Below are 13,834 nucleotides of genomic sequence, written 5' to 3'. Positions count from 1 at the left end.
GCAGGGAGGCAGCCGTCTGCGTGGGTTTTGGAATAAGCGTGACTTTGCTGAGATTCGTTTTATTTTATTTTTTTTTTTGATGTGTCCAAGCATCGCCCTCCGCTTTCGCATCTCTCCCCTTGCGGTGACGGGAGCCGCTGCCCATCGGCCGGGTAGGCGGGAGGACTTCTCACGCTGCTCTGTCCCGTCGGGGCCGGAGAGGAGGAGGGTGATACCCGAACGGGTGCCAGTTCCCCCGGGGATGGCTGCTTTAATGACACCTCGCCGCTAACGAGCCTGCTGGCAGGGCGCTCGCGGAGGGACGTCGCTGGAAAGAGGGAGCGCGGTGCGGCTCCCGGGCCGGGTGTGATCTGACCCGGTGCAGGAAAAGTGTTGGAAACCCCAAAAGAGGCAGGGGATGGCCCATAAATGGCTGGTTTTGGTGATTCCCAGGTGTTGGCTGGGTCGGCGTCGCCTGCGTTTTGAGGCCGGAGCAAGCTGCAGGAGCTGCCTGCTGATGGACGGGTGGAAATTTGCGATGTCCTCCAAGGCAATTCCCCCCCTGCCCACCTCTGCTGGCAAACCCAAGGGAGAGCAGCCACCCAGGCACGCCGGCGACTCCCCTTTACGGGCTGCTGGACTCCCGGGGGCACCTCCAAACCCACCGGGGATAAGCCAGCATCACCAGCACCGCGCCACAGCACCGAGCGGGGGGCGGGGGGCTCCTCTCCTGCCCTGCCCCTCGCTCTGGGGGTCCTGCAGGGGTGCACGGGGCAGGGACCCCATGAGACCCTGTCCCCCTGTGCCTGGGGCGCAGGGAGGATGCCGGGCACAAACACGGGGCCGAGGGGAAGGACAGCATCAAGGTGTGTTGTCGGCGCACAGACGGCCGACGGGGAGGAGGAGGAGGAGGAAGGCAGGACGTCGTTCTCCGCCGACGAGGCCCCGGCTGCTCTTTGGTTTCCTGTTTCCGCCGCTTCTTCCCCCGGCCGGGCCCATTGGTTACGCTGCAGCCAGGTTTTGCCATTTAAGGCTGATTTCCCCGGGGCCACCGGCGGCGCGAGAGCTGCCGGCTCGGTGCGTCCAGCGGCCCCTCGGTGGTCACCGAAACGCACGCCCAGGGAGGTGGGCGAGGACGGGGGACCCCTGCCTTCTGCTCCCCGCCATCCCGTCCTCTCCTTCTCGCTCGGCGGGGCAGGAGGCGATGTTTCCTCCTCTTTTTATTTTATTTTTATTTTTGCAGAGCGCAAAGCCGCGGGAGGAGGTCTGGGTTTGGCTGCGGGGCGATGCCCCGTGTTTGGTGACCCAGCTGGGCAGGAGAAAACCCTTCCTGGCACGGGTCTGGTCAGGGCACCACGGTGCTTTGGGACGTGGTTGAGGTCTCACCCTCCTCCCTGTCCCCCCAGCACCCCTCGACGTGGCTGCCCCGAGGCTTCCTCATTCCCGGCACCGTGGCTGGCTGCTGCCGCTTCCTCTTCTTGCTCGTCCCCCCCGGCCAAACAAGCCCAGGGCTGGCAGGGAAACCCGACGTGCAAAACGATGGCCACGGAGCGGTGTTGGCGGAGCCCCGCGGTCACCGAGACGAGGATTGGGTCATCTCCTCCAAATCCTCCTCCAACCATGGGGTGGACACCAGCTCGTGGCCAGGAACCCTGCGTGGAACAGCACAGGGGGCACCCACGGTGGTGAAGGCTGGACCAGGAGGCTTCTGACCTCCTCGGAGGCAGCGGGAGGGCGATGCGCAAACCCTCGTGGGTCCTGGCACACCTGTACGGGATGGGGTGAGCACGGTGGGGTCTGCTCCCACCCCGGGAAAACTCCTCCAGACCCGGTGAAGAGCCGGCTGCGCACGGGGGAGTGACAATTAGCGCACGGCATCGACGGCTCTTGTTTAACTTTCTCTCGAGATCTTATCTGCTGCCAGCAGGAATGCGTGAAACCAGCCAAAGCAGGCTCGGAAATATCGTCTGGAGGGAGAGGTGGAAATTTCTGGGGCAAGGGGCTGAGAGGGCAATAAAACGCAGCGGGGACGGGTGCCCGCACCGGCGGGCTTTGCGACGGGCGGTCTCCAAAATCCGGGTGCTGGGTGGCACCCAGGGTGCAGGCAGGGTGCTGGCCCACACCAACACACACCCGTGCTCACTGCACCTTGGTTTCCAGCACCGAAAACAAAGGCAGGGCTCTCCCCCTGCCTCCGCGGGTCATCTCTTCCGGCCCCGGACGGAGGGTGCCCTTTGCGTGTTGCCGTCAGCAAAGCCCAGCAGAGATCAAAGCGAATTTCACGGCGCTCGGCCATCCCCGTCCCCCCTTCATTTCCTAGGTACGGCGCTGGCAGCGAGCCCTCCAGCTGCCTCCCCGCCTTTATTGCCAGCCAGTGGGAAAAATCGATTTTCAAAGTAATTAAGGAGTCAAAAAGACCCCGGGCGGCACGGCACGGTGCGTGCGACCTGTGCCGGAGCGGGGTGGCAAAACCCTGGAGCATCCCTAGGGAAAAGCTCCCCCCGGGGCTGCACCAGGGTGGGTTTGGCCCCCCCCGTGAGCGCTGTCAGAGGGCTGACACTTGCAGAGAAAGCCCGGCGAGCGTCAGCTCTTTCTCTTCCCCTTCTGTTTTTAGCTGGAGGAAATACCCCCGGCACCGGGGGGTCTGCGGGGGGCTCTGCCAAGCGCAGGGCTCGGCTCGGCCCCGTCCCATTGCCGGGGGAGAGCAAACCCCAAGGGTGCACGGGGCGGCTGAGCGGGCTCTGTGTGTGCTGCTGTGATCGTGCCGAGCTGGGGAACGGCCTTGGGAGGAAACAGATCCGACAGCGGGGCCGGCTCCTGCTGCCAAGGTCAAGCGAAGCAGCAGGGCTCGGCGGGGGGAAGGCGGCTTCGCTCCCGTGCCCTCTTCAACACCCGCAGCCAAATCCCCTGGGGATGGAAAACGGTGGATTTCTGCCGTTTTCCAGCACGACGTAAAATAATAATTTGCCTCGGGCCGGGGAGATGCTGGGTGTGAGGACAGCCTGCCCGTGCCGGGGGACGCAGCGGGCTGGGGGCACCGGCGCCGGGTGCGTGGAGCTCCGCAAAGCGAAGGGCGTTCAGCCCTGCTGCAGGAGGTGCTGATAAATCGCAGGGAGCTCCCAGGAGATCAATAGGAAGGAGCCAGAACCTCGGGGATTGATGTCGGAGAGCGCAGAGCGAGGCTTGGAGGAGGAGAGGGAGATGAGAGAGCGCCGGGGCCGCGATGCAGCGCGTGAGGAGGATGCTGGCGGCTGCGGAGAGGTTTTACACCGAATCCGTGCCCAGAAAGGGGGAGCTGGGGGCTGCGGGGTTCAGGTGGAGCCAGGCACAGCCCCGGGCTTCGTGCTGGGCTTTCACCTCCTGCCAATTCCCGCTGGAGCCGACGTGGCGAGGACTGAACCGAAAAAGAGGAAGGGGCCGGGACGGTGCCCGTGCAATAGGGGATGTGGCCGGCGCCTTTCCCTCTTCCCCTGGGGGAGCGGGAAGGGAGGGGAGGCTCCCAGAAACATCCCCGAGTTTTGGGGCGATGCGAAGCAGCCCGGCTGGCCCCCCAAATTTCCACCTCCCGTCACACCGACATTACGGCATGGGGCGGTGGGCTGCTGTGCCGGGGGGGGGAGCTGGAAGAGGAGAGTGGGAAGGAGAGCTTGTGTCCTGACCCCAAAGCACAGAAATCGGAGCAAAACGCGACGAGGGGGAGGCTGGAGGCCGCCCGGCTGTGTCGCGGCCTCCTCCTCCTCCTCCTCCTCCTCCTCCTCCTCCTCTCCTCCGCATGCTTTTGTCCGAGCCCAAGGTCGGGCAGGGAGAAGCGAAGCACAACAGGGGCACGGGGGGGCCGCGGCCGGCTGCGGGCTGCCCGCAGGGTGGTGGCCGCCAGCATCCCCAGGGACCTCCCGACCCCATGGCTCTGGGGATGGGGGTGCTCCCCGAGCCGTGCCCGGTTCCCCTTTTTCTCTCCTCTCGGTTCTTGCGATGGCCCCGGGAGGGTCCCAGCTTGGTCACACCGTGTGCTGGGCACCGTGGGCCACATCCTGCCCGTCCCGGAGCCGTGCACGCAGCGGGGCTGGCGCTGCGTAATCAAGGGAACGCTAATTGCCCCGTGATTCCCCTCCCTGCCTCCCATCCAGCGATGGCCTCCCATCCCCTGGCGGCCTCCCGGTGACGCTCCTGGTCCCAAACCCGTGGTTTTTGTGGGACGTTTTCCTGCCGGGGCTGCCTGCAGACCCCTTATCAGCGGGTGCCGCGCACCGTCAGCGCCACCCGTGCCTCGTGGCTCCCCTTCTTTGACGTGCAATCTTCTAATTAATAACCAGCCCTTTGAAAGCGGAGCGCAAACATTAATTAATTCCCCGCCAGGTAGGTAATTAACAGCGATGACTCCCATTTTACTGCCGAGATCCGGCACCGCGCGCCCGCGGGTCCGCTCCGCACCACCGGGGGTGTCGCCGGGTGCTGGGTGTCACCGGGGCCACCTCCGGCTGGGGGGGGACGAGGCCGGGTGCCAGGAGGCCCGGAGGCCAGCTCCAGCCTCCATTTGAGAGGATTTTCCAGGGGTCCCCGTCCTCTGCGCCCCACCCTCGCAGCATCCCCACGACAAAGATCCCGCTGCAAAAAGTCCCTGCGATCCCCACCAAGGGGGCGCCATGAAAAATGGGCGTTTTTAGCCTTTTTCTTTCTTTTTTTCCAGGCGTTTTTGGTTTGGTCATTCATTTTTCTCCCCCGCCAACTCCGTTCCCGACCTGCCGAGAGCGGGCACTGGAAGTCCCCACGCTGACGTCTGCGCGCTCCGAGCCGCCAACAGCTTGCTGGCGGCCGCTGCGCCTTTACTTACGGGCCTCCCTAATTAACTTAATTAACCAGCCCGTGCTCGTGCAGCGCCGTGGAGCTGCGAGGCCCCGTGCAGCTGCCCCCGGCTGCTCTGTGGGCGCTGCCCTCGCTGCGATCCCCAGCCCCTGTCGGGTGCCTGCAGAAAATGGGAAAATGGGAAAGATGTGAAAATCACCCAAATTCAGCCAAATTCCTGCTCTCGTGGTGTGTGGGGCAGGGCCCAGCCCTGCTTGACCAGCGCCTTGCTGGGCTCTGTTCCTGTTTCCTAGTGCCTGTGGCTGGTAATGGACTGGGCGGGCACCGTGCAACATGCACCGGGCACTGGGCACCGTGCACCAGGGGCACCATGCACCGTGCATCATGCACCAGGTACAGCACAACGTGCACTGTGCACCGGGTACCGGGCAGCATGCACCATGCACTGAGCACCATGCGCCATGCACCGTGCAGTGGTCAGCATGCACCGAGCACCATGCACCGAGCACCATACACTGACCACCACGCACCGAGCACCACGCACTGGTCAGCGAGCACTGAGCACCATGCACCAAGCACCGTGCAGTGGTCAGCATGCACCGAGCACCATGCACAGGGGCACCATGCGCTGGTCAGCATGCACTGAGCACCGTGCATTGAGCACCGAGCACCGTGCACCGAGCACCGTGCAGCGGTCAGCATGCACCGAGCACCATGCACGGGGCACCATGCACCGAGCACCGAGCACCGTGCACCGTGCACCGGCCGCTCCCCATTTCTGCACTCTGCTTCAAAGGGACAACGGGGGGGGGGGGGGGGGGGGCCGTGCATCCCCCCCCCCCTAAACAAAGCAGTGCCAAATCTCGGTGGGGCGTTGCACCCCCCCCCCCCCAATAAATAAATAAATAAATAAATATCCCCCCCCCGCCGATTTATTTATTTATTTATTTATTTGTTCCGCAGGGCGCGGGGGGGGGGGGCGCGCGCGCGCGCCGGGCGGGGCGGGGCGGGGCGGGCGCGAGGCGGGGCGGGGCGCGCGGAGGGAGGGGGAGGGAGCGGGAGGGGGGGAGAGAGAGGAGGGGGGGCGGGGCCGGCGCGCGAGGCGGGGAGGCGCGGCGGGGGCCAATCAGGGCCGCGCGCTCGGAAAGTTTCCTTTTATGGCGAGGCGGCGGCGGCGGCGGCCCATATAAAAGGCGGGGCGCGCGGCGGGCGGGAGTCGCTGCGAGCTCTGCCTTCGCCCCGTGCGCGCGTCCGTGCCCCGCTCCCGCCGCCCGCCCGCCTCTGACCGCGCAACTCCCCGAAGGTGAGGGGGGACCGGGGGAAAAGGGGGGGGGGCTGGGGGTCCCTCGCCTCCCTAGCTGCGGGGTTTTGGGTCGGTATCCCCCGGTTCTGCTCGGGGGTGGGGGGGGTTGTGAGGGGTCCGGGCAGCCCCGGGGGGGTTGTGTGAGGAGAGGAGCGCTGAGGCGCTTTGGGGTGCTGAGGGGGTGGCGATGGGGTGCTGGAGGTGTAGGGGGGGGGCTTCATGGTGTGTCCCCCCCCCCCCGTGGTGTGTGCGACTAATCCGCCTCCTAAGAGGATTTGTGGCAGTGGGCTGGGGCGTGGGGCTTTGTCTGCTGAGCGCTGCTCCCCCCGGACCTGCCATGGGTGTGTGTGAGGGGACGGGGGGGGCAGGGTCCCCTTGTGGGGACGGGGGTACGGGGGGCGGCTCCCCTCCGCACCCCTTGTGGGGACGGGGGCGACTCCTATCAGCAACCCGTGTGGGGATGGGGGGGGGGGGGGCAGTGTCCCCCTGTGGGGACAAGGGGGCGACTCCCCTCAGCACCCCCTGTGGGGACGGGGGTGGGGGGCAGCGTTCCCCCTTGTGGGGACGGGGCGCGGCTCCCCTCAGCACCCCCCTCCCAGGCTCAGCACCCCCTGGCAGAAAACGGATGAGTTTCTGCGGGGGGGGTGGGGGGGGGGGAGGTGGGCGGCTCCCCGTTACGAGGGGCGCTCTGGAACAAAGGGAAAAAAGGGGGGGGGGGGAGAAGCCCCCCGTGTGCGGGCAGGGCCGGCACCGTTCGGGCACATGTCCCGGGAGCCGCCCCCGGCCGGCCCCGCCCGCCGGCAGAGCCTGGGCTCGGCTTGCTGCTCCCCCCCGCCCCCCCCCCCGGTGCCCCCCCCAGGGCCGAACCCGGCTCCGTGCCGGTTCCCGGGGCCGCCACCACCGGGAGCTCGGCGGCTGCTGCCTGGAAGCCGCCCCCCGGAGGTGTGCGGGCGGCGCCTGGCGGGGCTGCTTGGGCGTGACGGCTGGGGAGGGGACGGGATGAGGAGGAGGAGGGGGGCAGAGGGTGGTGAGTGCCCCCCCGGAGGTGGCAGCCTCGAGGTGGGGGGGGGAGTGGCCGCGGGGCTCCCCGGGGCTGGGGAGGGGTCGGGGGAGTGGCCGGCGGCGGCCCCCCGAAAGCTGGCGGCTGGCGAGGCGCGGCGCGCTGCAGCCGTTGCCTTTTATGGTAATAATGCGAGAGGGCGCAGGGACTTCCTTTGTCCCAAATCTGTGCGCTGCCGAAATCTGGAAGGCGCCGCACCCTCTAGCGGGCGCCGGGCGAAGCGGTGCGGCTCTGGCAGGAAGGAAATGGGTGGGGGAAGGCCTCGGAGGCATCGCGGAGCCCCGCCACCGCTGGCTCTCCCCTCGCTGGCTGCTGCCCCCCCCCCCCCCCCCGGGGGGTGATTACCCCTGTGGGGTGTGGGGGAGGATGGGGTTTGGTTGCGGGTGTGTGGCCAGCGGTGCTCATGTTCCGTCTCTCTTCTTCCACAGCCAGCCATGGATGATGATATTGCTGCGCTCGTTGTTGACAATGGCTCCGGTATGTGCAAGGCCGGTTTCGCCGGGGATGATGCCCCCCGTGCTGTCTTCCCATCCATCGTGGGTCGCCCCAGACATCAGGTACGATGTGGCTGGGGTGCTGCTTACAGACAATGGAGAGGACCTTCAGTGAAATCATTTCCGCTAAAGGCAGCGAGCTGCAAGAAGCCCTTTTATTTCCTATATGACACAAGAGGCTTCTGCACTGCAACAGTAACTGGCTGAGTACGCAGCCTCCTGTGGAGCCTTCATGCAGCATGCGTTGGAGCTGCTGACTGACTTTTCTGACAGTAGCGACACAAGAGAAACAGTAATTATAGAGATGTGGCTTTGGAAAATGTTGCCTGCTTAGCAGGGCTTGTCCTTCAGTTAAACTAAATGCTTCTTCTTTGTTGTGCAGGGTGTGATGGTTGGCATGGGCCAGAAAGACAGCTATGTTGGTGATGAAGCTCAGAGCAAAAGAGGTATCCTGACCCTGAAGTACCCCATTGAACACGGTATTGTCACCAACTGGGATGACATGGAGAAGATCTGGCACCACACTTTCTACAACGAGCTGAGAGTAGCCCCTGAGGAGCACCCTGTGCTGCTCACAGAGGCTCCCCTGAACCCCAAAGCCAACAGAGAGAAGATGACACAGGTGTGTAGAACTCTTGAGCTTGGAGCTACAGCAGATGTTGCTGCAGGCCAGCTCTCCTCTTCCACGTTGTCCTCTCTCTGCCTTCACCACTGTTCTCCCTTTTTGCCATCTTTGCAGGGTTTTCCTTTCCTGACCTGAGTCTCCTCTTTGCTGGACCTTGACAGGTTTTGTTTGCTCTTCTAAGCTGGCTTTCTCTGAGACTGAACTAGCAACTTGTCTAACTGCTGTTTCTGACTAGACACTAATCCATTTACTGGCCTTGAGTGACCGTACCGTAGTTTATCTGGCACTTGTTTTGTTCCTTGCTGTGTCATGTGGATGGGCCTGTGGTGGTGGTGTCCTTGCTCAGGCTCTGACCTGGCAGGTGTGGGTGGAGGCCAGGCAAGATAAGCCTCCCCTCCTTCCTGGGGGAGCAAAGATGAGTCTCTTATCTGGGGACAAAAGTAAAAACCACTTGCATGGACTTGGTTTAGACCTGTAGTGAGAACCTCAGTTTATTCTGTTTGACTCAACCTTTCCTTCTCTCTCCCCTAGATCATGTTTGAGACCTTCAACACCCCAGCCATGTATGTAGCCATCCAGGCTGTGCTGTCCCTGTATGCCTCTGGTCGTACCACTGGTATTGTGATGGACTCTGGTGATGGTGTTACCCACACTGTGCCCATCTACGAAGGCTATGCCCTCCCCCATGCCATCCTCCGTCTGGATCTGGCTGGCCGTGACCTGACGGACTACCTCATGAAGATCCTGACAGAGAGAGGCTACAGCTTCACCACCACAGCTGAGAGAGAAATTGTGCGTGACATCAAGGAGAAGCTGTGCTATGTTGCCCTGGATTTCGAGCAGGAGATGGCCACAGCTGCCTCTAGCTCTTCCCTGGAGAAGAGCTACGAACTCCCTGATGGCCAGGTCATCACCATTGGCAATGAGAGGTTCAGGTGCCCCGAGGCCCTCTTCCAGCCATCTTTCTTGGGTGAGTCCAGCTCGTTTAGGAGACCCTGTGTGCCTTCTGCGTAGGGTGAGCTAGAGATGGGGATTCAGTTACCAGAGTACCTGTGATCTATTGCAAGGTCTTACCCTGTCCCACCGCCTAGTCCTTTCTCCTCCCAACCTGGAGCTGTTTGGGGGACTCTGACAGCGGTAGAGCGGGAGGCTGAGCGTGTCAGACATGGCTCTGCCTGTAGTGCCTTCCACTTGAAGAGCTGTGATTGTCTATCAGTTGCCCCCAGTAGCTGCTCAGGCTTTCTTACGTGTTCCCCAGCCCTTGCTGACTTGAGGCTGCTTCTTCCTCGCAGGTATGGAGTCCTGTGGTATCCATGAAACTACCTTCAACTCTATCATGAAGTGTGATGTGGACATCCGTAAGGACCTGTATGCCAACACAGTGCTGTCCGGTGGTACCACAATGTACCCGGGCATTGCTGACAGGATGCAGAAGGAGATCACAGCCCTGGCACCCAGCACGATGAAAATCAAGGTAAGCTGGAGCCCTGGGAGCCTCCCGGCGCACCTCCTGCTGCTGAAATGCAAACGAGTGGGTGGAGGGCCCTGAGCTACACCACTAGAGGAGGTGGGAACCACACATGGAGCGGTGCAGCCTTGCTGCGTGCGGGGTGGCACCCGCTCAGCCCCGTGAATAATGGGATTGCTGTACTGCGAGTGGGGGTGGGGTGTGTGAGGCTGTGCCCTAAGCCTGCTCAGACCTCGGAGCCCCTTGACAAGGGGATTAGCTGCGCCGCGGGGCTGTGCAGGAGCAAAGCACGTAGCAGCACACCGCATCTGAGCGACTCTTCTCTCCCACAGATCATTGCCCCGCCTGAGCGCAAGTACTCTGTCTGGATTGGAGGCTCCATCCTGGCCTCCCTGTCCACCTTCCAGCAGATGTGGATCAGCAAGCAGGAGTATGATGAATCCGGACCCTCCATTGTCCACCGCAAATGCTTCTAAACCGGACTGTTACCAACACCCACACCCTTGTGACAAAATGAAACCCATAAATGCGTGTAAAACAAGACAAGATTGGCATGGCTTTATTTGTTTTTTTTGGCGCTTGACTCAGGATTAAAAAACTGGAATGGTGAAGGTATCAGCAGCAGTCTTAAAATGAAACATGTTGGAGCGAACGCCCCCAAAGTTCTACAATGCATCTGAGGACTTTGATTGTACATTTGTTTTTTTGTAATAGTCATTCCAAATATTGTTATAATGCATTGTTACAGGAAGTTACTCGCCTCTGTGAAGGCAACAGCCCAGCTTGGAAGAGCCGATACCAGTTCCTGGTGTTAGGTTGCAATCGCTTGTCTGTAAATTATGTAATCCAACAAGTGTCTTTTTGTATCTTCCGCCTTAAACAAAACACACTTGATCCTTTCTCTTTGATTTGTTAAGCAAGCGGGCTGTGTTCCCCAGTGATAGATGTGAATGAAGGCTTTACAGTCCCCCCTGCCTAGGAGAAGTGCCAGTATGCGGGGGAGAGAGGGGCTACCTGTACACTGACTTAAGACCAGTTCAAATAAAAGTGCACACAATAGAGGCTTGACTGGTGTTGGTGGTTCTTTGTTCTGTGACGCTCCTTGACGGTTGGTACCCGCTCTGATCTCCCTGTGCCAGGCTGCAGGGGTCGGCTATCGCGCTGGGGTGGGAGCCAGGTGGCTGCTGGTGATAGAGGGAGAGCCGGGCTTGCCGTGCTGCAGGAGTTGGGCTCCCGGGCTGGAGATCCCCAGCTACTGGTGGTGTGTGCTGCTGGGTGAGGGGTGGGCAGGGCACTTGCGCTCCTGGAAAGAGCTGGGTTTGGGGGGCATCCAACCGCTTCAAAAGGCCGCCTGCGGTGTTCTTCCCTCATTCTGCAGTGTGCTGCTGGGGAGCAGCCGGCTTCTCCCTGGGGTGGGACTGCTTTGGGCCCTCTTCTGTCCCCGCACTGTGTGGCCTCTTCTGCTCTGCTTTTGGGTGTCTCCCGCCGAGCAGCTCGCTCTGCTTTTGCTTCACCCCGCTCGTGTCCCAGGAGCGAGGGAGGCCTGAGCCGAGGCTGGGAGACTCACGCTCTGGCAGGCTGCCCGCTGGGTGGAGGCAGGAGAAAGCCTGTGAAGTGGATGAAATGGACTCGAGAGCAGGGCCACGGGGCTCTTACACATCGCTGCAGGGGTGGAGCTGGGAAAGGGCACAGCGAGGGAGCTCTCACTTGCGCGGTGACACCTACGGCTGCGGTGCTGGGGCCCAGGGAGAGCGGAGCTGGGTGACGCTTCGTGTTCCCAACCCAGGCGGACCAGAGCTCGGAGCCTGGCTCGCAGGCGTGCTGGCTTCCCGAGGCTCCTCCGGCCTGCCTGGCTTTGAAGAGCTAATGGCTGCGATTGTGTCACGCTCGCAGCAGATGAAAGGCAGGGAACAGGCTCCATGGGCTCTTTAATCCTCTGCCTGGCCTCATGCTGCTCCAGCGTCATGCTGCGCTCAGGGTGGACCTGCTGGTTTCTGCCCTTTGTCTCCCCAGCCTCCCTCCTGGCCGCCCTGGGTGCAGGGCTGGAGGTGCAGACACTGGGCCGGGCAGACGAGTTACTGGAAGCACCAGTTTGCGATGGGGGAGGTGAAACTGGTTGGAGCGGGGCCCTAACTGGGCTCATAACCCCGGGGTCTTGGGGAAACGGGGCGAGGAGGAGGCGACGGCGGCCCCTGGGGAGGGAGCTGGTGGTGGGAGCAAGGGCAGGAAAAAGGCCAGGAGGCGAGAAGGGATGATGAGAGGGAAATGGGGCGCCAGTCCGTGAGTCTGCTCCCCTGCCTTCGGTCCTCCTGAAGCAGCCACTGACTGCTGCGGAAAAATGCGTTGAGACAAAGAACTAGAGAGGCGGCGGTGGGGTGGTGGCGGAGAGGAGCAGCGAAACGCCCGGGGCCGAGAGGAGCGGGTGCAGAGAGAGGGACAGCGATGGGCAGAGAGCTGATTTTGCGCGCTCCAAAGGGCAGAAAGCGAGGTTTTTCTCTCCATTAACACTTTGTGGGGTTTTCTTTTTCCCTTTCTCCCAGCTCTCTCGCTGCTCCTGGCGATCAGCCCCCCAGTAAAACGAGGCCGGGCGTTTTGCAGCCTTTCCCGATGCTTCTCGGACGCGAGGCCGTGGCGTGCACAGCTCCTCCGCAGGCCGCTCCAGCAATGCTCGGTTTATGCCTCCTTTGGGCCATTACATGCTGGAGAAAAGAATGCAGTGCCGGGCAGGGAAGCCTGCGAGCATTACTCACTGCTCCCGACTCCAGCAAGCAGGGGGGAGCCGGGTGGTTTCCTCTGAGGAACGCCAGGAACTGGAGAGGGGAGATTTTTATTTTTTTTTTTAGCTGCAGCTTCTCCATCATTGTGTTTCGGAAGGCTCGGTTCACCCCTTGCCGTTTCACAGGAGTGGGGAAATGCCGAGGGACCGGTCACAGGAAGGGCGGCGGAGGAGTTTATTTAGCCGTGTCCCGGCTCTTGAGGCCACCAGCAACAGGCGAGGCTCAGAGGAGAAGACGTGCAGGGAATGAGCAGTCAGGCTGCTGCCTCCTCCTCCTGTCCAGCACCCGAGGGAGCCAGGGGCTGTGCGGGCACCAGGAGGTTTGACAAGACCACCAGGCCAGGCTGAGCTCCCCCTGTCCAGCTCAGCAGCCACGATGTACCAGGATTTCTCCAGCGGCCCAGACAGCCGGGCTCAGCCAAGGATGGTTGCAAGCCACCCAGCCCTTTCTCGCTTCCCTTTAGCTGCCCAGGGGGAGCTGGCTCAGCTAAAGAGAGCTGAGCAAACGTGTTTTACGCCCTTTCTTCCCTTAGAGCTCCCAACTTTCGCTCCTGCTGGAGACAGTCGCTGGCACTTCACCTGCAATTAGCTGGTGACCTGGAAAGTCACCTCCCTGAGCCGCTTATGGAATCAAGCCACCACCAGGAATTAGTGATGTCCTTGGCAAAGGGGACGGCTGCAGCTCTCGGGATTTAGCCCTGAAGGGCCTCCTTGTGTGGTTGTCTCTGAGCCTTGTCGGGCAGCGCTGGCCAGAAACAGCCCCCCCGGTCAGGGGGGCCCCATCCTCTCATTAGAGAACTTGCGCTGCAGCACGCTGGCTGCATGCAAATGTCCCAGGAAGTCCCAGGGCATTCAAACACGACTTGTCTCCTCGTGGAAGTCCCCTCTGAGGGCACAAAGCCTCAGCTTCATAAAAAAACGGGCTTTCCGAGGTGTCAGCTCGTGGATGGGACTGTGGCTGGAGGAGGAGGAGTTGTCTTGCTCTTTGAAGTTGGTCTTTGCAGAGGGATTGCTGACCTGGAGCCTGCCCTGACTTGCATTATACCCAGCTGTAATCTACTTTAGCAGGCCTTACCGCATTAAATCGTATCAAGCGCTGAAAACCACTTACAGCAGTGGAGACAACAGTTCACCCAAGCACACCAAGTGCTCTGGCCACTGGGCTTTCGCCATGCTGACAAAAAAATGAGCTGTCCAGACCGTATCAGTGTTAAGAACCAGGGGAGAGAAATGACCCAAGAGTTTTCCTGAGGAAAAAAAAAAAAATATCACCAGGTCAGTCCGGCCATGAACAGTTAAGAGATACTGTACAGGACACCGTATCTG

General features: G+C 61.9%; 1 protein-coding gene across 1 annotated transcript; it reads left to right on the top strand.

Annotated features, from left to right (window-relative positions):
• Positions 1 to 5,915: 5,915 nt before the first annotated feature.
• On the top strand, positions 5,916 to 10,793 carry ACTB (actin beta). The gene is made up of 6 exons (XM_040574456.1): positions 5,916 to 6,085; positions 7,574 to 7,702; positions 8,022 to 8,261; positions 8,796 to 9,234; positions 9,557 to 9,738; positions 10,065 to 10,793. The coding sequence occupies exons 2-6, from the start codon at positions 7,580 to 7,582 to the stop codon at positions 10,206 to 10,208; spliced, it is 1,128 nt and encodes a 375-aa protein (XP_040430390.1). The 5' UTR covers positions 5,916 to 6,085; positions 7,574 to 7,579; the 3' UTR covers positions 10,209 to 10,793.
• The last annotated feature ends 3,041 nt before the right edge of the window (positions 10,794 to 13,834 follow it).

The sequence above is a fragment of the Cygnus olor genome, chromosome 15, assembly GCF_009769625.2.
Source record: "Cygnus olor isolate bCygOlo1 chromosome 15, bCygOlo1.pri.v2, whole genome shotgun sequence".
In the NCBI taxonomy this organism is placed as follows: domain Eukaryota; kingdom Metazoa; phylum Chordata; class Aves; order Anseriformes; family Anatidae; genus Cygnus; species Cygnus olor.
The sequence above is the reverse complement of the archived record's forward strand: the minus strand, read 5'-3'. Positions and strand labels throughout refer to the sequence as shown.